The 26815-nt window shown below is 38.9% G+C and overlaps 1 protein-coding gene across 2 annotated transcripts in view; it reads left to right on the top strand.

Moving 5' to 3' along the window:
- LOC138715144 (nebulin-like) overlaps positions 1-17372 on the top strand; it is a 29767-nt gene extending 12395 nt beyond the window's left edge. The window contains exons 4-9 of one of the 2 annotated variants that reach the window (XM_069847694.1): positions 851-937; positions 3917-3966; positions 4050-4151; positions 5011-12417; positions 12560-12646; positions 16955-17372. In XM_069847694.1, the coding sequence (XP_069703795.1) occupies positions 851-937; positions 3917-3966; positions 4050-4151; positions 5011-12417; positions 12560-12646; positions 16955-17074 (7853 nt within the window). In that variant the 3' untranslated portion in view covers positions 17075-17372. The remainder of the gene's footprint in view (positions 1-850; positions 938-3916; positions 3967-4049; positions 4152-5010; positions 12418-12559; positions 12647-16954) is intronic. The other variant, XM_069847695.1, reaches the window with a different exon arrangement.
- Positions 17373-26815: the final 9443 nt, after the last annotated feature.

The raw sequence follows: 26815 nt of genomic DNA, 5'->3' as shown, positions 1-26815 counted from the left end.
TTTCACTAATTCAGTCAACCTCAATATGCTGTCATTTAGTGGGCAAAGCGTGAAAGTGAATAAGTGAACGACATCGCTGAATAGAAATTGAAATCCAGTCTTATACGTACATATTGATATCTGATAACTTCTGAATCAAATGAACGAATTATATCAGTGAATCATTACAACTGAATCAATTCTTTCAAATGAATCGGGGTTTCCATCTCTAATACACTGACTGAAACTTTATGAAAAAAAACGTGTTCCCCCATGACGAATCGAACAAGTGCTCATCCTGTAACGCTAGTGCAAGGCATGACGCCTCAGAGAACTCAGCTACGTTCGGGATGTTTTTTATAAGGTGCCATATACGTAAAAACGAAAATCCTAATGGATGAAAATTGAGAGTACTTTTTCTTACTGCTTCAATGAAATCAATGCTCATAATACACATTGTTAATTAAATTAACAAACGTTACTTCAATAGATGTCCCTCGCCGTGGCGTCGTGGTCTAAGGCATCCTGCCTAGGACTCGTGTTACGGAATGCGCGCTGGTTCGAGTCCTCATAGGAGAAGACATTTTCTCATGAAATTTCGGTCAGTGTATGGGACCAGTGCCCACCCAGCATCGTGATGCACGTGAGGAGCTACAATAGGTAGCGAAATCCAGTTGCGAAAGCCAGCTATAACGGCTGGGGGGATCATCGAGCTAACCACACGATACCTCCATTCTGGTTGGATGATCGTCCACCTCTGCTTCGTCATGTGGGCGTGAGACCAGCAGCCAGCTGGTCGGTCTAGGCTGTAGCACCACGGACTAATTAATTAAATTAACTTCAATAGATTGGTTTGTTCGGTCTGTCTCAGATCTGGTGGACAAGATTCTGACTCTGCCACCGCGGGCGATTGAGGAGTCCTACTGCATCTTCTATGACATGATTTCAGGACATCATGGTAAGTACAGCTGAACTGAGTATGATTTGTTATGAATTGTGGGTGGAGGATAAAGAACTTCATGTGCACATTGATTCCATTAAGTATGCTGTTTACAAATTTTGAAGTAGAAAAAAAAATGAGAAGAAAATGTTGCCTGGTACCCTCTACCAGAGACAAGATTCTTTTAATTTCCATAAATCAAATACATGCGATCTGTAGCTTTAGTTCCTTCCCGAAGGAAGTCATGCTGAGGATTTTTATCGTCTTTGGAAATCCATCACCCTCGGCAGAATTTAAAGCCGCGAACCTCGAATTCAGCGGTAACAATTGTAACCATTATATCATCCAAGATGAGAACTGAGTAGATAGAACCACGACAGTAGCGTGTGGGCTTTCTCAGTGATCTTGTAGTTAAAATCCGCGAACTTCGGATTTCGCAAAGTTCGCGGTTTCAAGCCAGGAGGAAAGCCATGAAGCTTAAAGGGCGTTGTATTGTATTGTATTGTACTATTTATTTACATTCCATGGTATTCGTACATCGCTTCACAGCTAGAATATGGAACATGTCAAATGAAAAAAAAATCTTAATAGTACTATAAAGTCTTTATAAATTATAGTCACAGTCTAGTTGAAATATTCATGAAGCGTTGTTGAATGTCATGAAACCTACAGAATAGAAGGCGCGAGAAATTAGGTACTTCTTTTATTTGGCCCTAAATAATTTTATGTTTTGAGTTTCATTTTTTATATCAATAGGAAGGCTATTAAAAATTTTTACTGCCATATAACGCACGCCTTTTTTGATAGCACGATTGACTTGCCGATGGAGTATGATGTTGAAATCCTTAGAGCTGTGGGTCCTGTGTAATATATTTGCGACATATAAATATTGTCCCCGGCAAAGGGCACGAGGCCATTTCTCGTTGCGGAGTAACCATTTCAGATGTTAAATAACATGCTATCACTATATATACTATTAAGTCTATTTGAATTTCCATAATAAATATCTGGATAATTCATACACAATGTTGTAGATATATTGGGAGGAAAAGTGATGATGATGTTGAGTATGATTTTGATAAATCGTATCTGTATTCAATTAGAATTTCCTTAGAAGAGGTGCAGTTTGTGAACTCATTTGTTTAGTTGTGCATATAATACAGGATATAAATGAAACATAGGTTACAAAGTGATAGGAAAGGTTCATTTTCAATTTAATTTATTTGTTATTATATTCCATAGATCTTATGTCAGCATTGGAAGATAGCTTTGAGATGTGGAATAAGTCAAAATTATACAAAAATATACAATAGGCCTACATAGTAAATACAGTAGAATAATTCAATTTGCGAGCTTAAGTATTTCATCAGTTGAGTAGAAGGTATGAGTGTACAGAAATGTTGTTAGCATTTTTCTGAAACTTTAAGATACGAGTAATTGGGCAGTGCATTGAAGACCATAATACACGAATAGCGAACTACTTTTTTATAACCGCTGAGACTAACAGAGGGTAAATGGAGATCTGATTTTTGTGTTGTATTAAAATGATGAATGTTGTATCTTGGACTTTAATGTAAAACATCAGAAAAAAATGTGCTCATAAAGTAAGGTCAATATTTCTAAATTTTGGAAAATATTTTTTACATGGTGACCTTTTACGCACATCTGCCATTATCCTTATAGCTTTCTTTTGTAAAACAATATTAATTCATGTTTCATTATAGAATGAAAATACACAAAGCAGCCTATGTTATTGTAATGGTGTTTATATAGCCAATATACTGTATACATGCTCAATTCACTAATACATGTTTGATTATGCATTGTTTTGACGCTACGTCCTTATACTTTGTTACGCGTGAAGATCGTGGGTGATGTCGTTACGGAGTATTTGATGTTATATATTATTGTCCTCGTGACAAAATATAAGTTCTTCAAGAGACTGCATTTCCTGCTTCATTCTTTGATATTATAGCTACGAATTAGCATAATCTGAAGCTAAATTTGATTCTCTCAATTATTCCTCATATATTACAAGACATTGGTCCATCATTTTACGAAACATGTCTAAAAGAATCCGAAGTACTGATGTTATATATTATTCCAGTATGTTAAAGGATTTTACGATCCCTTCTGAAATCGATTTATTAACCTGAGAAGCCATATTAACCTGAGAAGCCATGCTTATACCGTAGAGCACCCCTGGGCATGAAGGGGAAGGGAAAAGGAAAGGAGATACCCCCGCCCATGTTATTTTCGCGTTCTCCGCTTTAGAAACAAATAACCAGGCATCAAGATAATCTTGGTCAGGCATTGTGTAGAAATGGTGGGCTTTAGGCGACCAGCGAGAGCCGAAAACTATGCTGTCTTTTACAATCCGTCACTCAGCAACGCTTGACTATCTGTGCATTCGTATCGGTCCGGAACATAACTGTCTCAGCCGGGGAAGATGAGTGGGGAGTTAAGGGGTAGTCTGCAATAACTCAATCGAGTTAATAACGCCCAGGCCTGACGTAGAGGTTTTCTGAACTGGCACATACTTTACAACCTTTGACATGGAAATTGGTCGCTATTCAAAGGCTAAGTCCCACCTCGGAATAGCTCGGAAATCATCGTGTGCGCAGTGTTTACACTCGTGAGTTTTAAATAGATTCGAGACTATTCTTTAGAACGAGAAGAAATAGCTTTATCGCTAAGTCATAAAGGCTTCATAGAGAGTAATAATGTCGCTACGTGACTTAGAAATACGTCGCTATTACGACTTAATTTCATCCTCGGATCTCGATGCTTAATATTTCCTCGTGTGAATCTCGCGATAACCCGAACGATACTTAGAGAAATGCACGCTACAGGAGAGCGACCATTTTCCGTGTCAAAGGGTGTACATATCTACCAAAATCTGCATTATCTAATGAAGTCTGTTTTCATTTCCCAAAAGGAGTATAAAGACGAGAATTTGAATCTAGTTGCGTAACATAAAACTTTGTGCTGTTGCAGAATCAGTTGTGAATGGCGAATTCCAAGATGCCATCTACTCTGTCCAGGATGTAAGTGCTACTTATTGTGATGATGGTTTAGCTACTTATTTCTTTCAGTGATGCTTATTAACATTCTTTCTATTTATGAATAGGATGAAATGGATACTCTAGGAATTACCAAAGAGGAAAAGGAGAAAGTGTATCGGCTGGCTGCCATTCTTATGCGAGGAGGGTTGAAGGCGGTTGGAAAACAGGTAATATTTATTATCTAGAAAGTGTACAACGATAAGGGAATATTTTCTCTGCTTTCAGGGCAGATCGACGTTGTGTAATTGTAGTCAGAGGGACAAGTATTTCAATATTGCGATAGGGAATGAGTTGGAACCAAATTGCACCATATTACCTGCTTGAGTATTTAAAAGATTTTGCAGAGCTGTAAAGCGAATAGTAGGCAATCCCTCATTGTTTATCCTCCGACAAATTTCTCCGAATTCAATTTAACACAAATTAAATCGATGTTAGATAATCTTGCAGTAGGTATAGACTCTCCAAATAACCGATTTCAAATGTGTAAATGAACGTAACTTATCAAAACTAACAGGGCTTTCAGGATTCTATAAGTCACCACGATTAATAAGTGGTAGCAATACAAATAAGTCGAGATGCTGTACAGGTGTTGCAAGTTACTTTTTAAAAGTTTTCACCGTAAAAGAGGAGGATAATTTTCTTCTCAGAGATAATAAAATCTAAAGTTTACGGAAAATGTTTCAGTACCGGTAAAGTAATAATATTGTACAACAAATTGAAAGTCCGCAAATGGTTCACAACTAAAGAAAAAGCAACACCAATAATCAGAGGCCATCGCTCCTCTAAAATACAACCCCGAAAACTGGATAGCATAATATTTTCCAAAGTACATACTGCTGCTCCACTAACACCTAAAATGTACGTGTATTCACGTGACGCACTACATTGTTAGCGCTATATATATACAAAGAAATTTAGAAATTAAATTTTTGTTTAAAAATAATTCCAAATTAAACTTAAACTCTTAGCAACATGTTCGATCACTACTCATAGAGCCTCAGGAATAATGAAGGGTTAATGTTTCAGGACAACAAGATTGTTAAAACAGTTGCAAACGAAGCAGCTGATCTCTACGAAAATATTATGAAACCCATGGTTAAACTTAGCAAGGATATTGTTACTGAAGCGAAGGCAGTGGAGACCGAGTCTGCTGACCTGTACAAGAACATCTTGAAACCCATGGTTAAGCTTGGAAAGGACATTGTTACTGAATCGAAGGCAGTGGAGACCGAGTCTGCTGACCTGTACAAGAACATCTTGAAACCCATGGTTAAGCTTGGAAAGGACATTGTTACTGAAGCGAAGGCAGTGGACACGGAGTCTGCTGACCTGTACAAGAACATCATGAAACCCATGGTTAAGCTTGGTATGGACATTGTTAGTGAAGCGAAGGCAGTGGAGACGGAGTCTGCTGACCTGTACAAGAACATCATGAAACCCATAGTTAAGCTTGGTATGGACATTGTTACTGAAGCGAAGGCAGTGGAGACGGAGTCTGCTGACCTGTACAAGAACATCATGAAACCCATGGTTAAGCTTGGTATGGACATTGTTACTGAAGCTAAGGCAGTGGAGACGGAGTCTGCTGACCTGTACAAGAACATCATGAAACCCATGGTTAAGCTTGGTATGGACATTGTTAGTGAAGCGAAGGCATTGGAGACGGAGTCTGCTGACCTGTACAAGAACATCATGAAACCCATGGTTAAGCTTGGTAAGGACATTGTTACGGAAGCGAAGGCAGTGGACACGGAGTCTGCTGACCTGTACAAGAACATCATGAAACCCATGGTTAAGCTTGGTATGGACATTGTTACTGAAGCGAAGGCAGTGGAGACGGAGTCTGCTGATCTGTACAAGAACATCATGAAACCCATGGTTAAGCTTGGGAAGGACATTGTTACTGAAGCGAAGGCAGTGGAGTCCGAGTCTGCTGACCTGTACAAGAACATCATGAAACCCATGGTTAAGCTTGGTAAGGACATTGTTACGGAAGCGAAGGAAGTGGAGACGGAGTCTGCTGATCTGTACAAGAACATAATGAAACCCATGGTTAAGCTTGGTATGGACATTGTTACTGAAGCGAAGGCAGTGGAGACGGAGTCTGCAGACCTGTACAAGAACATCATGAAACCCATGGTTAAGATTGGTATGGACATTATTACTGAAGCGAAGGCAGTGGAGACCGAGTCTGCTGACCTGTACAACAACATCATGAAACCCATGGTTAAGCTTGGTATGAACATTGTTAGTGAAGCGAAGGCAGTGGAGACGGAGTCTGCTGACCTGTACAAGAACATCATGAAACCCATGGTTAAGCTTGGTATGGACATTATTACTGAAGCGAAGGCAGTGGAGACGGAGTCTGCTGACCTGTACAACAACATCATGAAACCCATGGTTAAGCTTGGTATGGACATTGTTAGTGAAGCGAAGGCAGTGGAGACGGAGTCTGCTGACCTGTACAACAACATCATGAAACCCATGGTTAAGCTTGGTAAGGACATTGTTAGTGAAGCGAAGGCAGTGGATACGGAGTCTGCTGACCTGTACAAGAACTTCATGAAACCCATGGTTAAGCTTGGTATGGACATTGTTACTGAAGCGAAGGCAGTGGAGACCGAGTCTGCTGACCTGTACAAGAACATCATGAAACCCATGGTTAAGCTTGGAAAGGACATTGTTAATGAAGCGAAGGCAGTGGAGACGGAGTCTGATGACCTGTATAAGAACATCATGAAACCCATGGTTAAGCTTGGTATGGATATTGTTACTGAAGCGAAGGCAGTGGAGACGGAGTCTGCTGACCTGTACAAGAACATCATGAAACCCATGGTTAAGCTTGGTATGGACATTGTTGGTGAAGCGAAGGCAGTGGAGACGGAGTCTGCAGACTTGTACAAGAACATGATGAAACCCATGGTTAAGCTTGGAAAGGACATTGTTACTGAAGCGAAGGCAGTGGACACCGAGTCTGCTGACCTGTACAAGAATATCATGAAACCCATGGTTAAGCTTGGTATGGACATTGTTACTGAAGCGAAGGCAGTGGAGACGGAGTCTGCTGACCTGTACAAGAACATCATGAAACCCATTGTTAAACGTGGAAAGGACATTGTTACTGAAGCGAAGTCAGTGGAGACGGAGTGTGCTGACCTGTACAAGAACATCATGAAACCCATTGTTAAACTTGGAAAGGACATTGTTACTGAAGCGAAGGCAGTGGAGACGGAGTCTGCTGATCTGTACAAGAACATCATGAAACCCATGGTTAAGCTTGGGAAGGACATTGTTACTGAAGCGAAGGCAGTGGAGTCCGAGTCTGCTGACCTGTACAAGAACATCATGAAACCCATGGTTAAGCTTGGTAAGGACATTGTTACGGAAGCGAAGGAAGTGGAGACGGAGTCTGCTGATCTGTACAAGAACATAATGAAACCCATGGTTAAGCTTGGTATGGACATTGTTACTGAAGCGAAGGCAGTGGAGACGGAGTCTGCAGACCTGTACAAGAACATCATGAAACCCATGGTTAAGATTGGTATGGACATTATTACTGAAGCGAAGGCAGTGGAGACCGAGTCTGCTGACCTGTACAACAACATCATGAAACCCATGGTTAAGCTTGGTATGAACATTGTTAGTGAAGCGAAGGCAGTGGAGACGGAGTCTGCTGACCTGTACAAGAACATCATGAAACCCATGGTTAAGCTTGGTATGGACATTATTACTGAAGCGAAGGCAGTGGAGACGGAGTCTGCTGACCTGTACAACAACATCATGAAACCCATGGTTAAGCTTGGTATGGACATTGTTAGTGAAGCGAAGGCAGTGGAGACGGAGTCTGCTGACCTGTACAACAACATCATGAAACCCATGGTTAAGCTTGGTAAGGACATTGTTAGTGAAGCGAAGGCAGTGGATACGGAGTCTGCTGACCTGTACAAGAACTTCATGAAACCCATGGTTAAGCTTGGTATGGACATTGTTACTGAAGCGAAGGCAGTGGAGACCGAGTCTGCTGACCTGTACAAGAACATCATGAAACCCATGGTTAAGCTTGGAAAGGACATTGTTAATGAAGCGAAGGCAGTGGAGACGGAGTCTGATGACCTGTATAAGAACATCATGAAACCCATGGTTAAGCTTGGTATGGATATTGTTACTGAAGCGAAGGCAGTGGAGACGGAGTCTGCTGACCTGTACAAGAACATCATGAAACCCATGGTTAAGCTTGGTATGGACATTGTTGGTGAAGCGAAGGCAGTGGAGACGGAGTCTGCAGACTTGTACAAGAACATGATGAAACCCATGGTTAAGCTTGGAAAGGACATTGTTACTGAAGCGAAGGCAGTGGACACCGAGTCTGCTGACCTGTACAAGAATATCATGAAACCCATGGTTAAGCTTGGTATGGACATTGTTACTGAAGCGAAGGCAGTGGAGACGGAGTCTGCTGACCTGTACAAGAACATCATGAAACCCATTGTTAAACGTGGAAAGGACATTGTTACTGAAGCGAAGTCAGTGGAGACGGAGTGTGCTGACCTGTACAAGAACATCATGAAACCCATTGTTAAACTTGGAAAGGACATTGTTACTGAAGCGAAGTCAGTGGAGACCGAGTCTGCTGACCTGTACAAGAACATCTTGAAACCCATGGTTAAGCTTGGAAAGGACATTGTTACGGAAGCGAAGGCAGTGGAGACGGAGTCTGCTGACCTGTACAAGAACATCATGAAACCCATGGTTAAGCTTGGTATGGACATTGTTAGTGAAGCGAAGGCAGTGGAGACGGAGTCTGCTGATCTGTACAAGAACATCATGAAATCCATGGTTAAGCTTGGTATGGACATCGTTACGGAAGCGAAAGCAGTGGAGACGGAGTCTGCTGATCTGTACAAGAACATCATGAAACCCATGGTTAAGCTTGCTATGGACATTGTTACTGAAGCGAAGGCAGTGGAGACGGAGTCTGCTGACCTGTACAAGAACATCATGAAACCCATGGTTAAGCTTGGTATGGACATTGTTACTGAAGCGAAGGCAGTGGAGACGGAGTCTGCTGACCTGTACAAGAACCTAATGAAACCCATGGTTAAGCTTGGTATTGACATTGTTACTGAAGCGAAGGCAGTGGAGACGGAGTCTGCTGACCTGTACAAGAACATCATGAAACCCATGGTTAAGCTTGGTATGGACATTGCTGGTGAAGCGAAGGCAGTGGAGACGGAGTCTGCTGACCTGTACAAGAACATCATGAAACCCATGGTTAAGCTTGGTATGGACATTGTTAGTGAAGCGAAGGCAGTGGAGACGGAGTCTGCTGATCTGTACAAGAACATCATGAAATCCATGGTTAAGCTTGGTATGGACATCGTTACGGAAGCGAAAGCAGTGGAGACGGAGTCTGCTGATCTGTACAAGAACATCATGAAACCCATGGTTAAGCTTGCTATGGACATTGTTACTGAAGCGAAGGCAGTGGAGACGGAGTCTGCTGACCTGTACAAGAACATCATGAAACCCATGGTTAAGCTTGGTATGGACATTGTTACTGAAGCGAAGGCAGTGGAGACGGAGTCTGCTGACCTGTACAAGAACCTAATGAAACCCATGGTTAAGCTTGGTACTGACATTGTTACTGAAGCGAAGGCAGTGGAGACGGAGTCTGCTGACCTGTACAAGAACATCATGAAACCCATGGATAAGCTTGGTATGGACATTGCTGGTGAAGCGAAGGCAGTGGAGACGGAGTCTGCTGACCTGTACAAGAACATGATGAAACCCATGGTTAAGCTTGGAAAGGACATTGTTACTGAAGCGAAGGCAGTGGAGACCGAGTCTGCTGACCTGTACAAGAATATCATGAAACCCATGGTTAAGCTTGGTATGGACATTGTTACTGAAGCGAAGGCAGTGGAGACGGAGTCTGCTGACCTGTATAAGAACATGATGAAACCCATGGTTAAGCTTGGTATGGACATTGTTACTGAAGCGAAGGCAGTGGGGACGGAGTCTGCTGACCTGTACAAGAACATCATGAAACCCATTGTTAAACTTGGAAAGGACATTGTTACTGAGGCGAAGTCAGTGGAGGCCGAGTCTGCTGACCTGTACAAGAACATCTTGAAACCCATGGTTAAGCTTGGAAAGGACATTGTTACTGAAGCGAAGGCAGTGGAGGCCGAGTCTGCTGACCTGTACAACAACATCATGAAACCCATGGTTAAGCTTGGTATGGACATTGTTAGTGAAGCGAAGGTAGTGGAGTCGGAGTCTGCTGACCTGTACAAGAACATCATGAAACCCATGGTTAAGCTTGGTATGGACATTGTTAGTGAAGCGAAGGCAGTGGAGACGGAGTCTGCTGACCTGTACAAGAACATCATGAAACCCATGGTTAAGCTTGGTATGGACATTGTTACTGAAGCGAAGGCAGTGGAGACGGAGTCTGCTGACCTGTACAAGAACATCATGAAACCCATGGTTAAGCTTTGTATGGACTTTGTTACTGAAGCGAAGGCAGTGGAGACGGAGTCTGCTGATCTGTACAATAACATCATGAAACCCATGGTTAAGCTTGGTATGGACATTGTTAGTGAAGCCAAGGCAGTGGAGACGGAGTCTGCTGATCTGTACAAGAACATCATGAAACCCATGGTTAAGCTTGGTATGGACATTGTTAGTGAAGCGAAGGCAGTGGAGACGGAGTCTGCTGACCTGTACAAGGACATCTTGAAACCCATGGTTAAGCTTGGAAAGGACATCATTACTGAAGCGAAGGCAGTGGAGACGGAGTCTGCTGACCTGTACAAGAACATCATGAAACCCATGGTTAAGCTTGGTATGGACTTTGTTACCGAAGCGAAGGCAGTGGAGACGGAGTCTGCTGATCTGTACAATAACATCATGAAACCCATGGTTAAGCTTGGTATGGACATTGTTAGTGAAGCCAAGGCAGTGGAGACGGAGTCTGCTGATCTGTACAAGAACATCATGAAACCCGTGGTTAAGCTTGGTATGGACATTGTTAGTGAAGCGAAGATAGTGGAGACGGAGTCTGCTGATCTGTACAAGAACATCATGAAACCCATGGTTAAGCTTGGAAAGGACATTGTTACTGAAGCGAAGGCAGTGGAGACCGAGTCTGCTGACCTGTACAAGAACATCATGAAACCCATGGTTAAGCTTGGTATGGACATTGTTACTGAAGCGAAGGCAGTGGAGACGGAGTCTGCTGACCTGTACAAGAACATCATGAAACCCATGGTTAAGCTTGGTATGGACATTGTTACTGAAGCGAAGGCAGTGGAGACGGAGTCTGCTGACCTGTACAAGAACATCATGAAACCCATGGTTAAGCTTGGTATGGACATTGTTACTGAAGCGAAGTCAGTGGAGACGGAGTCTGCTGACCTGTACAAGAACATCATGAAACCCATGGTTAAACTTGGTATGGACATTGTTACTGAAGCGAAGACAGTGGAGACGGAGTCTGCTGACCTGTACAAGAACATCATGAAACCCATGGTTAAGCTTGGTATGGACATTGTTACTGAAGCGAAGGCAGTGGAGACGGAGTCTGCTGACCTATACAAGAACATCATGAAACCCATGGTTAAACTTGGTATGGACATTGTTACGGAGGCGAAGGCAGTGGAGACGGAGTGTGCTGACCTGTACAAGAACATCATGAAACCCATGGTTAAGCTTGGTATGGACATTGTTACTGAAGCGAAGTCAGTGGAGATGGAGTCTGCTGACCTGTACAAGAACATCATGAAACCCATGGTTAAGCTTGGTATGGACATTGTTAGTGAAGCGAAGTCAGTGGAGACGGAGTCTACTGACCTGTACAAGAACATAATGAAACCCATGGTTAAGCTTGGTATGGACATTGTTAGTGAAGCGAAGGCAGTGGAGACGGAGTCTGCTGACCTGTACAAGGACATCTTGAAACCCATGGTTAAGCTTGGAAAGGACATCATTACTGAAGCGAAGGCAGTGGAGACGGAGTCTGCTGACCTGTACAAGAACATCATGAAACCCATGGTTAAGCTTGGTATGGACATTGTTACTGAAGCGAAGGCAGTGCAGACGGAGTCTGCTGATCTGTACAAGAACATCATGAAACCCATGGTTAAGCTTGGTATGGACATTGTTAGTGAAGCCAAGGCAGTGGAGACGGAGTCTGCTGATCTGTACAAGAACATCATGAAACCCGTGGTTAAGCTTGGTATGGACATTGTTAGTGAAGCGAAGATAGTGGAGACGGAGTCTGCTGATCTGTACAAGAACATCATGAAACCCATGGTTAAGCTTGGTATGGACATTGTTAGTGAAGCGAAGTCAGTGGAGACGGAGTCTGCTGACCTGTACAAGAACATCCTGAAACCTCTTGTGAAAGTGGGAATTGAATTTGTAGGACAGGTATGTGGTAATTTGTTTTTAGTATAAATACTGTGCCATTAGCAATAGAACATATACTTTTTTATTTTATTTAAGAAAAATTATGTATTATACTTAGATTTGATATATTTTATGCTATAATTCTTCCGTCCCTCATTTTCAGGCTAAGGACATTGAGGCTGAATCCATTGATCTATATAATAACCTGCTGAAGCCAATGGTTAAATATGGAAGTGATATCGTGCCTGAGGTATGCATAGGAGCTCGTTTTGTGTCTTTCTTTTTCAGCCACTCATTGTATTTATAAATTAGTCAGTCGTTTTGTCAGCTAGTTTGGAGTGCCGGTGCAATGTAATGTAAATATTATATTATTTTGAATTACTTAAAATATCTGAAATTTTGAACTGGATGCAATACATTGTGATGGTCGTTACAATATTCCTCGCGAAAGGCGGTTATGGATGTCAACTTTGGTTATACTCTTGATAGAGTAATAAAAGATGAACTTTCATTATGTAAGTCAGAGTTCATAAGTTTGAAAGTAAGGAACCATTTCGTAATAAACTATTGAAAGCGTATTCATAGCTAAATTTTTTAACCATTATATTGTCTGTTACAAATTTTAATATGCTACGAACAATAATAAATTATAACTTAACAATAGGCATTGTTAACTAAGTATTTGAACAGTCCTCACTTGCAAGAACGGAAGTTTAGAACACCTTGGAAAAGATTAATGTTTTGTATGGAGTAGAAGTCGAGAGGAAATAATCGTGGCCACAAAAATGAGACTTTTAAGAACAGATAGATGTACAAAATTATTTTTAAAATAATTTTAAAATGGAGTTTGTGCAAGAGTCATAACTTTACTCTGTAATATTGTATAATTATGAATACAGATTCAACTGCCAACAATATATTTCTTGGAAGCACGGAGTACGACGTATTCTTCAACAGCTTATCATTTACTAAAAGAGAGTAGAAACTCTTTGAGGAAAGACCCCCCCCCACTCCCGAAACGCTTGCAAGAGACCGCAACAAGTGACAAAATATAATAGCAGAACATTGATGAAGATGATGATGATGATATGATGAACTAAATATTTCAGGCTTAAATTAATTTCTCATTGCATTTTTCGATCTAACAATATCGAACTTCTACACTCGTAATCTGCTTTGTATCCTCTCTAATCAAAGAATAAATGAAGAGTTGTTTAGTCTACTGTCCGAAGACAGGTCTGAACCTCACAAGTGATATCAAGAAGGCACCACTCATGAGGCAGCTAGGACAGGAGATAGGAGTAGGATGGCCAGTTCCTTTCCCCCTCCATTGCATATATCGCCGACTAGTTACATATTACACTAATCAGACTTCAGATGCATACCAACAATTATTCTTCCTCTGACATATAACGTAAAGTGAGATGTACTGTCTGATAATAGATATACAGTAGTGGCAAAAAAAACCGGACCGACCTTGTAGCTGATTTCAGAGCCTTGTTCACTCCAAAGCACGATAGACTGGTAACTAAGACTATCGTGGTTCGAATCCTGCCTGGGAAGAAAACTTTTTTTTGTTCCTTATTCAAATTTATTCCGAATACTTTTCGATTGCTGGTAAAATTCATGTTCTGGGAATAATAAGTTAATTAAGTAGTAAAATATCGCTGCAATCGAAATGTATTGGGAGTAAATTTGAATAAGGAACAAAAAAAAGTCTCCTACCCAGGGAGGATTCGAACCACGAAAGTCTTAATTACCAGTCTATCGTGCTCTGGAGTGAACAGGGTTCTGAAATCAGCTACAAGGGTCGGTTCGGTTTTTTGCCACTACTGTACATATCAGCCAGAACCTTAATCATAGAATTAAATGAAGAGTATGATTCCAAAACTGGCTCAGTCCATTTGGTCATTTCTATGATTTATACATAATATGATCATACGATGAAAGAGTAATGGAACGGAGAAAAATTCTCTCCGGCGCCGGGATTTGAACCCGGGTTTTCAGCTCTACGTGCTGATGCTTTATCCACTAAGCCACACCGGATACAACCCCGGCGTCGAATAGAATCGTCTCAGATTAAGCTCCAACTCTTCGGTTCCCTCTAGTGGCCGCCCTCTGCAATACGTCATAGATGTCTATGAACGTAGGACCGAAGTCCACACATGTGCTGAGGTGCACTCGTTATGAGTGACTAGTTGGCTTAGTGGATAAAGCATCAGCACGTAGAGCTGAAAACCCGGGTTCAAATCCCGGCGCCGGAGAGAATTTTTCTCCGTTCCATTACTCTTTCATCGTATGATGACGCAGAATATCTGCATGGAAATATCATATGTACATCGGTACATTAAAATAATATATATGATATGCGTAAATCACTTCGTGATTTAAGACGGCGCTTATTCCGTCGGATCCCGGCCAACTAGTCACTCATAACGAGTGCACCTCAGCACATGTGTGGACTTCGGTCCTACGTTCATAGACATCTATGACGTATTGCAGAGGGCGGCCACTAGAGGGAACCGAAGAGTTGGAGCTTAATCTGAGACGATTCTATTCGACGCCGGGGTTGTATCCGGAGTGGCTTAGTGGATAAAGCATCAGCACGTAGAGCTGAAAACCCGGGTTCAAATCCCGGCGCCGGAGAGAATTTTTCTCCGTTCCATTACTCTTTCATCGTATGATGACGCAGAATATCTGCATGGAAATATCATATGTACTTCGGTACATTAAAATAATATATATAATATGATCATGTTTATGACTTCTGTCATATTATTTTAAGCTTGTTTTCTGCCAGAACAACTCCAATCATTGTCTGAAAGTTTGTTATTATTAAGGCCGAAAAAAATATTGATATCAGGGTAATAAATAATTTCTATATACATTGCTTACAAAATGCGTCGCGTTGTCGGGTGTCTTTACTGTCTGTAAGGGGCACAGAGAGTGAACATCCGACTCTCCTCAATAGTAGACCTGCTAAAGTGACCCGAGGTTGTATCAGAATGCCGAAACAAAAATCCAACAAAGAACAGATAATAAAGAGGACTGAATTCAGAACATGGGGAAATTGTGTTTGACTTACTGGATAATGATATTTATTGTAAATGTAATATTCGCTACGAGTGAATTAATTTGAAACATAAGTAATCCTGTAAATGTAAATTGTACTATGAGTTCATTCATACGGAGCGGACTGTACGAGCAGCCGCTACCGTAACTAATCGCGTGCACACAAACATTTTGTAAACACAGAGCTCTACGTACGATGCAGCGTAGCCTATAATACTTTTTTCAGCCCTAGTTATTATGCATGTCACTTGAAAAATCGCTCAGTCCGTAGAGCAATGGATAAAAAACTAGTCCAGTCCTTTTATAAAAATGGACTTAATGCGTTTTGAGATCACACTCTACAATTATATTATTGATTTATATAATTGGTAAAGTCTTCTTCGGATACAAATATATACTGTAACTCGACTTGCTTATAATAATTTTTTTCAGACTTCTGAAACGTAAACATCATTGAATCGGATATGTTCCATAACTTTGTTAATATTTAATATGATGATATATGATATATATTTCTTCACAGCACTTCTTTACATGTAATGGTGAACCTCACATTTCTGTATCCGGTGCCACCATTAACATATTATTACAATAACACATTATTTGCAGTACACGTCTACACAAATACTCCCAATTACACTATGTACATTTTTTATTACTTGGTCAATCTCCCCTACAGTATTTCTCCTATATTTCAATTGCTATTCTCTATTTGTTCATTAATCCTAATATAGCTAATATTGTATACTCCTTTCACACCCCCCTTTTCCTCTAACTACTATTCACTAAAATCTCAAATTCAATTTTTCTGTATAAATTATCATATTGAATTATTTGTCTTATTTGTTCTTTGACCTTTTATTCATTTACTGTTCCAACGTTCAAATGTTAGTACTAATTTTATGCTGTCACTTGTTCACTTCTCTTAACCCGTTCTCATTATTTTCACTCATTCTTATTTGCGCTAACTTTCACTTTCTCACTATCCTGCTTACACAAAATCCATTGTCACTATTCCCACTTCCCACTTATATTTTATTCTACACATCTTCTTATACACTTTCTCTCTCCCCTATACTTCTCAATCTTTTCCAGTTTCACTTTACTTGCACTTTTTGATCACATCCCCAATTTTTTTTTACACATATCAAATATCTCTGCTAAATCCTGAACTGTCGCAAGTTCTGACCTTTCATTACTGTTTCTAGTTCTACTTGATTCAAGCCTGTTTTATTATTCCTTTCCTCTCTACTTAATTCACTTACTTTATCCTTTCCTGATGTCTCTTTCCGTAACCACCGTTCCATCTTCTCTTACTGTATTCTTCGCTTCTTCCTCAAGCCAATACCTTTATACCGTGTTAGCGAGTTGTGCACACGCGACTGCTATCTCCAGCGTTCTGCTGTAAACTGACTTTGTTAATGGCTCAAAAAAAAATCTACTTTTTTTCTACGTAGTTGTAACGCTTTGCTGTGTTTTGTTGCAGGGTTACAGCGAAAGAAACTTTGATGTGCTCCTCAAAAACATCACTGAGGCTCCTCTCTTGGATAAAGTTCCCATGTTTATCGAGACTTCAGAGCCTACCACCATTGCTGCCTCTGCTTAATTCTGAAAGAATGTGTGCCGCTTTCGGTCGAACGGATACCTTTCCTATACAACTAAATGCAACTCTTATATTAACCCTGTATCATATCTTGCTTTAATTTGTCGCACATCGTAGACATGTTCATGAATTACTATTCAATTCCAGTCAACAATTTGCAACATTGTCACAAAATAAAATTCAATTTGTGATATTATACAGCAATAATTTTCCATATGTATGCATATATTCTTGTACAGCTATATTGTAGATAGTGTGAACCTCATGGACTGTCTGGAAAATAAACTTAACGTCGAATGGTTGTTTTTCATTAATTTTAAAAAGTCTCCATTACCTCAACCTTTGCACGCAATACTGTCTTTCATTATAAAAACCTTTGTCAATTCTCTTCCTTTTAACAATTTCAGTGCATTTCGAAATTATATTATGCTAATTTACCGAGCAGGGTCGAATGATGATATTATTTTGGGAAATCTGGGGTTCGATCTCAGAGCCCGTTTATCCTGACTTGGGCCTTTCGTGATTTCCCAAATCTCTCCAGGCGAATACTGGGCTAGTACCAATTTCAAAGGACCACCACCCGCCTCCTACTTAATCCTAATTAACTCAATTTTCACACATAATCTTACCGTCTTTCGTGATAAGCCACCACCTTTTCGTGGGAAAAATGTGCTCTCTAACAGGCATGAAAGAGAATCATGGGATTGTGGAGAAATAAATAGGCTATAAATACAATATAAATAATTAAAATACAAATACATATATGTATAGGTCTATAATAAATAAATAAATAAATAAATGAATGAATGGATAAATAAATAAATAAATAAATAAATAAATAAATAAATAAATAAATATATTATACTATGCTATACTACACTATGTATATACATATGCAGCGTGTCTCTAAAAATGTAAACACGTATGTGGTATGGGCACTGATTCACACTTACACTAAGTTAAAATTTTTTCCACTTTTTCACTATCCTGTTCAGCACTTTTAAGGAATCTTTCCCATGTGGTATGCAGAGCTTAGATGCACATTTCTTGTGAATTTGTAGCAACTATGGGCCTATCCCTTATTCTCTTTCGCTGACTTTCAACATTACGTGGCTTGCTTGCATATACACAGTCTTTCAGCCAAAAATCGCAGTAAGATCCGGTGAACGTGCTGGCCATTGTATTCGTTCTCCTGTACCAATAAATCTTTGTTGAAATGTTTTGTTAAGATATGTTCGTGAAACACAATACCAGATTTTCCATATAGTTAACCAGATCTGCACTGTATCGTCTTGTTGATTAGCTTGGACTAAGTAAGAAAAGTCTTGTACAGTACAACAACTAAGCTTTCAAGTGATCGGCTTGTACGTGGTCGACCGCTGTTCGCTTTATAATTGTCGGCAACTGAGCCGGTTTCGACGAACTTGTCATAAATGCTGTAAATGGTTAATCTAGATGTGGATCACTGATGGAGTACGCTTCATATTTTTTGGGAATCACTGAAACATCTCCATCCATGCCACAATCTTTTGTCTTTGCTCAAGGCGGAATATTGTAGCTATTAGAGAGTTTTTGCCGTAACGTGTTTCTTGTTACCATAAACTATAATTTCACGTGGCCGAATGTGATAAGTACGAGTAAAATATCGGGCTTTGCCATAAAAATAGTTTTTACGGATTAAACACTACAGCAATGAACTTAACATGATTTTAAGCGTCAAATTACTCACTTTTGCAGTATTTGGGCACACCTTGCATATCGTGGTTGCGAAAATCTATCATCTCTAATAATAAATTATGCATCTTTTTCGTGCCATAATTAAATTACACCTAATATACATAATGTAATAAGCTAAGACCATTGTTGTATTGTTGTGATGCTCTTTTGTTTCTGCTTTGTACGTTACATTAGTTTTGTGTTTAATGAAGGAAATATTTTGATTTTATATTTTACATTTATACATTTCATAAATCTGCAGTGTCAGTTTTCCGTCATAGTATGATAAAATTATACATAGGCTATATTATGCTACATCTTGATTACACAACTTTTAACACTATATCACTTTGGAAAACGTATTGTATGTCTTTCGCGTGTTAAATTTTATGTTACCTTGTTACATGTTTCGGCCTGCTATTGGCCATCATCAGAACTGGTTGTTCTGGTCTTGGCGCCTTTTGTTTTGTTTCCTGTGGGGTTGTGTTTGTGTAGTATAATGTGGCGTCAAAGAGTATGTGTGTTCTGAAATTGAGTTGTGTGTTGAGAATTTCATTTGGATGTGTTTGTGTGTTGGTATATTTCATATTGTTCTAGTGTGTTTAGTTTATGGCTTTTTGGTTGGATGTGTAGAATTGATTGATTACCGCACTGAGTGCGATATGTAAGTTATTACCGCACTGAATGCGATATGTAAATCATTACCGAAGCATAAGTCGAGTTCTGTAATTAAATGAGAGCGGTAATTATGCTCATATTCCAATAGTTGCATAAATAGCTATTATCCGCTTTGATAACGTAAAGTGAAAGATAATAACATTGAAACGAATATTCTAATGACCAACTTTACCGCACTGAGTGTCGTGAGTGAAAAATTACCAACTTTACCGCACTGAATGTCATAGTAAACATTTTGTTATACACATTAATAGTAACATTTTCACAATTCACTTTCCCGCTTTTAAAAAGCTAACAATAAATTGTGTGTACTTACTAATGTCCACGTTTTTCTTCAATGAGATCGTACACCGTAGCATAGAGTAATGAGTCCATAGAGAATTGATTTCTCCTTTTCACTTTTCAATAAAAAATATGTCAGCATAACCTTTTCAGAAACATTCTCTACCTTTTATTTCTTACGTCATTATTCAAACTTCTCATATTCCTCTTCATACCTCTGTCGCGATTTTGTTGGAATTAATAAATCAATAGCAGCATTGCTACTAATTCGATATCATTAACGCTAATATTTGTAATATTTATATTGACTAGTCACGGTAACAATACCGACAATAATAACATTCTTCATATGGATCGATCAGCTATAAAACTAAATTCAAAATTCTCAGAGTTTCGGTAGCTGACTCATTTGACTTTCTCCTTCCCCAAGTTTTTCTGCGAGCGATTGGACAGTACTTTACTAACACTCCAATCATATGTTCTGGTTCATCAGTTCTATGTGTTCAAACCGGTTCAAACCATAGTCCTCTCTAGACTAGAGAGAGCTATGTTCAAACATGAGTGGTGTATTAATACGCGGGAGATAGTGTTCGTTAGCTTACGTACGTAGCGGTCGTTCACTAATTGAAAATAAAGAGACTTGGGCTTCTTCGAATTCATATATCCAGTTACTGCACAGCAAACTCAGCTTATCAGATGATGTAGCTTTCAGTTATACAAGTGATGCGTAGACAGAGAACCTGAGTGAATGTGGCAGAAGTGACATCGTTTGGACGTTGAAATACTTAAGTTCCTTTTGAGAGTGGTTATATCTATGAATCTGAGTGGTTATATCTTTATTCAAAATTTTATGCTAATTACTCAGTGTAATTATATTATTTGATTTAGTTAGTGATACGTCTTTTCAGCCTGACGTGACTAAGTGCAGTTTTGCGTTTAGTTTTGTGCGGAGTCTTACAAATTGTATAGAATGAATATACTTTATTAAGGACGGAAATAAACCTATACTATAGTAAGATGTAGTTTGCTTCTGTAGATCGCCAACGGAACTTAAGAGATGAACCAGAAAGGTAAGTTATTTTTATTGTTCAGTCATTCTTTACAACTGGATATTGTGCACTGTTTTCAACACACTCTTCAGCAAGTTTATTAGTTAATTAATTATTGTGAATTTCGTAATTTTAAAGATGCGATGAAAAGGTATGTCATGGAAGAGAGAGGGACCAATGTCTGATTTAAGTTTCTTTATAGGTTGGATGGGTTAAATGAAAGCGAGATTTGGACAATAAGGAAAAGACATACTTATGAGTAGAATGAAAGCAACGGAAATGAAATTTCTCAGACGGACAACAGGATATACTCTTTTAGATCGAAAAAAGAATGAAGAAATATTGGAACAATTAAAAGTAGAGTCAGTATAATTAAAAATAAACAAGATACAAACTAAATTGGCTACACCATGTAAAACGAATGGACAATTCAAGAATTCCCAAAATGATAATGCAATATCAACCCAGAGGACAGCGACGGTTAGGAAGACCCTTTAGAAGACTGCTAGATGGGGCCGAAACAGGTCTACACAGGCCTAATTGTGACGGTTGATGATGATGATGGGTTAAATGAGGAGATAGCTAAGAGACATTAAACAGAGGAATGTGAAAAGGTTAGTGGGTTAGTTCAGGGACGTATTTAAGTGATGTGAGGCCGAGGAATTTTATGACATCATACCTTTCCACCGTATCTTTAAAATTACCGTGAATTTTTATAATTTTCTATAGTCCTGCTTTCATCGTTATCTTGCCTTTACAATTTACATTGAATGTTTATTGTTCTGCACACGGTACTATTATACGCTATTTTTTTCGACTTCTGTAGGAATAACTAATCGTCCTCAAAGTATTATCTACATAAAATACTCATTTATTCTATCGGTTATAAACGTAATCGTCTTTGTGTATTGAACGGAACGAAATATCTTAAATGATAACGCATGGGATGGAAGTTCGGGCACCGAACCTATGAAGTTAACTACATCGCGTGTTATACAAGTCCTGTTGTTTAAATCAACTCTTCCGTCACCATTTTTCCATTTCCTCGTTATTCCATAGTATTTCCATTGTCGGCTGGCGATGCACGGAGGGGGCTGGTCTATGAACGAGGGGGGGTTGCCTGCTCGAAACCTGGGTACGCAGCGAACCTTAGTGTAGTCAGCCGGTGTCGGTTTGGGAGTGCGCCTAGCTTGAGGGTTAGCGCAATAGATCGTAAGAGGTCGCAGTGCTGGGCCATAATGCTCCCATCCCGTAAATTCCATTCCAATTCCAATACATCAACTCAGGGTAGTAAAGAGACTTGTACAGAATACTGCTATGCTTGAAACAAAATATTGCTCGGTACAGTCAGTTGACTAGAACAAATAGGGTATAATACACATTTACGAAAACGACTTGGACGAAGAGGAGGTTAAAACGACAAAATTCTCGTGCACTGAACAGTAATCATCTCTCCGTCTGCTATAATGTATTCTATCCAGTGTTCCACCACTTTTCCTCCAGAAGAAGAGCACTACCAAGTATATTACTTCTTGGGACAACGGTTCGAATTTCAAGCTCAGCCAAGAATTGGATTATGATCATCGATCACCATTCCTGTTTGCGTGCACGTTCTTCCCTCAAGAATTCTTCCTGTGCAACGAGTTAGAAAGAGAAGACTATAGAGTGGCCATGTTGTCCTGTACAGCGCTCTTTGCGGTGCCACCGCGAAACATGGCAGATCTGAGCTAAGCGCCCACCTTTGTAAAAATTCGTCTGCTTACAATGTTGTATAACGGAGGTAAGAAGTACAAAAAAACGAAGAAAAAACATGCCTGTTGTGTGTGCTGCATATAACTGCAATGTCAAAAGGAAAAAGACAACTGATATATCATATTTCATGTAAATTTTATTAAGTTAAGTCCATAGTTTTGTTAATTAGCAGCATTTTTTTTCATGCATAAATGTTAACAACGCCCGGCATAAACAAAATAAATGGTTCACTGGTAATGTACTTAAACTAAATACGGATAAAACCAATACAATTCCGTTTCAGACCCAGTGAAAAACAAATAGCAATACAATATTAAAACTGTATTTCGACACAGGCATCCTTTATTTCTGCTCCTTCTATCCTTACTGCTTATACAAGAAGACGATGAGCTGTAGCTTATAAGAAGTAGGCCTATTTCGAAGACAAACGATTAATCAAATAAATGGTTCACTAGTAATAAAGTTAAACTAAATACGGATAAAACCGCTACAATTCCGTTTCAAACCTAGTAATAGCAATCAAATATTAAAATTGTATTTCGACACTCGCATCCAAAATAAGCAAAACTCTGGGGTAGGTCGTATTGTTGTTAGTATTTTGACTGGAAGGACATGAAAGAACATAATTGAGCACCCACGTGCAATAATGGGGTAAGTATGAATATATTTCGTAACTACTTACCCCATTATTGTACGTGGGTGCTCAATTATACACTAATAATTATCTGTGGTGCAACAGCCCTTGAAAGGCTCAGACAGACAGACCAGCCGGCTGTTGGCCTCACGTTCACATTTCGATAATAATTATACTTTACTGTAACAAAAAAACTGAAAGCGTGTTTTGTCATGTTTCACCCACGTTACAAGCTTGGAGGTAAAGGTTGTTTACTACAGATAGGGCCTACTTTCATTCTATATCTTATGGTATAGTAAATAGTTTTGCAACGTGTAGAGACTGGGAAAACAATTTAATAAATCATCCGAATCATACTCTTTCATTTTATAGGCAATCTTGCAGGTCGCATTTAAAAGAACCTAGGAATATTAACATTTTCTTCAGTATATTTGCTAGGACTTCTTGTCATACTACATGACAATTTTGCTTAGGTTATTCTTTTAAGCATTCCTTCTAGGAATAGCTCAAGTGTTTTAAATTTAGCGTACATAAGTTTAGATTAAGTTCCTAGCACGTATTTGACGAAATACTAGGTTTTTCCACTTCAGTTTAACTGATTTATGCAAACGAAATTAAGACAGCTGACGATTCTAATGTTAGTTATCACCACGCCCACTTTGTTTTGGGCGCATAAGTTCATTACCGACGGTCGTTCAATTTTCTTCAAACATGGCGGCGCAATGACCACTCTATATCTTTCTCTTTCTAACTCGTTGTTCCTGTGCTATGAATGCTACCATTTATCGTAGCGTTGACCTTGACACACGTATCTTAACTGTTGATGTGTTACATTTATGTTTATGTTCAATTAAAGGTTAAAATTGAAACATATATTAAACAAATAAATTATATTTGGAACTATTTTGTAGTACGAAATTTGTGGTTGCTATGTTTTTGTTCATTTATATCAGTTTCCGTGTATTTTTACAAAAAAAATTCGAAAGGAAGAATATACGTTGCTGTGTTCGTAGTAGATCTCGTTGCTAGTCGGACAATATGATTGTTGTATTCGCCGCTAGGTGGAGAAGGGGATGTTGTTCGAAACGGGCGAGTTTTAGCGCCATGCGGGAGAATTATGCACTGCCTACAACAGCGGTGGCAAAACTCGGACGGCAGTGATATGGCAGTGATTACACGCGAGAGACAGGCTACGAAGTAAGGAGATGGGGTAGAGGTACTTGGCATGAAAACTACAACCAGTGGTGGTTCGTGCACTAACATTGAGTTCTTCATCAACCCCGCGAATAAAAATAGCAAGTGATAAAACACAGATCTTAGGTCAATAATACAGTGTTAATTGATTTATGAAATACATTAAAGGTGATATGTTACAATTGTATGAACACTAATAAGTACAATAAGTTTATTGAAGATGTTAGTCAGACATGTTTCGGAGATGCTTCTCCATCTTCAGTGACTAATTACAACGACGATGTGGTTCAGTTCAGTTAGTCTCCTTTAAGCCAAGCGAGGGCACGATTCGAACAACTGAACCACATCGTTGTAATTAGTCATTGAAGATGGAGAAACATCTCCGAAACATGTCTGATTAACATCTTCAATAAACTTATTGTACTTATTAGTGTTCATACAACTGTAACATATCATCTTTAATGTATTTCAAAAATAGCAAATTTTGCTGTATCAGTAATGTCACTACTGTCATCGAGAGCCAATTAAAATATATACAAATTTTCTTGCTTTTTTTTTATATTCCTCATGAACACAATCAGAAATTTCCTGAATATTTAGAAGAAAAATGTGCAGTTTTTCAAAATTAATTAACAACTTTCATTGGACAAATTATTTTAGTCATCTTGATTATTTTACCCTTTTAAAAAAACTCTTCTTCGTTGGAATGCTTAAGAGAAGGAACTATTTCGTTCGCCTCTAGATAGCTGGCTTCCTTACATTTATTTGTCATCTTCCTCTTCATGACGAAAGGCTAATTTCAGTTCTTTGAATTTAATAGCTCATTTCATTACTACACTAGCACGTAACATTCAATCAGGTTCTCTATATTACTGTTATTATTATTATTATTATTATTATTATTATTATTGATTATTGCTACTGCTGCTACTGATAATGCGATCAATATTGTTATTAGTATTCCGTTATTATTATTATTATTATTATTATTATTATTATTATTATTATTATTATTATTATTATTAAATCAATAACTAGTAAATAACTGATAATAGTCATCAAAAGAATAACAAATAAATAAATAAAATGGAGATATAGCGTAGCCTAGTAATTATTTTATCCTTCAAGGGAAGATGTAGGCCTATATATTCAGGCACATATATAAGAATTATGGTAACACTTGCTAATAAATAATAATAATAATAATAATAATAATAATAATAATAATAATAATAATAATAATAATAATATCTGTTATGCCTGTTTATTCAGTGTAATGCCCTACTAACTGAACCGTTGAGCAAAGCAACATGTTACATTTTCTCCGACAGAACAGCTAATAAATTGCTCTTCCCATTCTCTACGAAACTTTCTGTTTCTGCTCTTAGAGACAGAGGGTTTGTAGAGCGACATGGTACCAACACTGCTTACCTTCAGTACGTGAGCGAGACAAGAGCAATGTACAGGAAACTCTCTTACTAGGATGAATGTCTTTGATTACAGGATGTAATCACGATACCCAGTTTGGACACCGCTGGCCTACAATAACTGTCTAGAACTGGTTCTCAAAGTGGGGTCCCCGAAGCTCATTCTGGGAGTCCGCAAATAATACATTTTGGACAGGGATATTTTTCTTAATTCAGAAGGATTTTTTTTTTATTTTGCAATAATGCCAGAAGCGCGACCTTTGTTGGTAGAACTTATAAATTCAGTTTTCCAACAATTCACTTCCATGGACTCATTACCTTTTAACAAATTGCGATTCAATTATTTCTCCTGCTGTGAAATTACATACACCAGGTAATGAGGAAACTTTGCTTTCTGTACATTATTTGACGTACGACCACAGGACAAAGACAATATGAAATTCGTTGCTGACGTTAACAGGTCTCCTCGTACGTTACGAAGCCTTGCAGTATGCGAGAGCAACACTGTGGATTCACTAGACCGCTGTCCCATCTTTTAAATGCATTTGTCTTTCGTGATAGCTTGAGTGACAGCGGTTCTGTTTGATGCTCCTGCGGATTCTAGTTCTTTTGCCGGTGTTGAAGTGGAAACATTCACAAAAAGAAACAATCACGCGCACATATTAGGCTATAGGTCTATGTACCCTCGGTCAAAATGAAAGTGGCAGCGTCTTTAACACCAAGTGTGAATCGGATACTTACGTGATCGTTCGCATATATACAGAGTGACAATAAGCAATGTATTAATGTTAGGGGGTTATTCTTTGAGATATTTTAAACAAACAATTTAACACAATTTTGCTCGGTTTTGCTTCCTTTTCGAGATAAAAATTATTTTATATGACACATTTCATAGCGTTTTTTAAGCCATTGATTTAATTCTCAATATGCTCACGTCAATAAATTTGAGAGCAGTGTATTATGATAATAAATTTTAGCTTTGTCTTTCAAATGTGCAGAAATTTGTTCCGAA

The sequence above is a fragment of the Periplaneta americana genome, chromosome 15 (assembly GCF_040183065.1).
Source record: "Periplaneta americana isolate PAMFEO1 chromosome 15, P.americana_PAMFEO1_priV1, whole genome shotgun sequence".
Taxonomy (NCBI): Eukaryota; Metazoa; Arthropoda; class Insecta; order Blattodea; family Blattidae; genus Periplaneta; species Periplaneta americana.
This window is presented reverse-complemented; position numbering and strand designations above follow the sequence as displayed.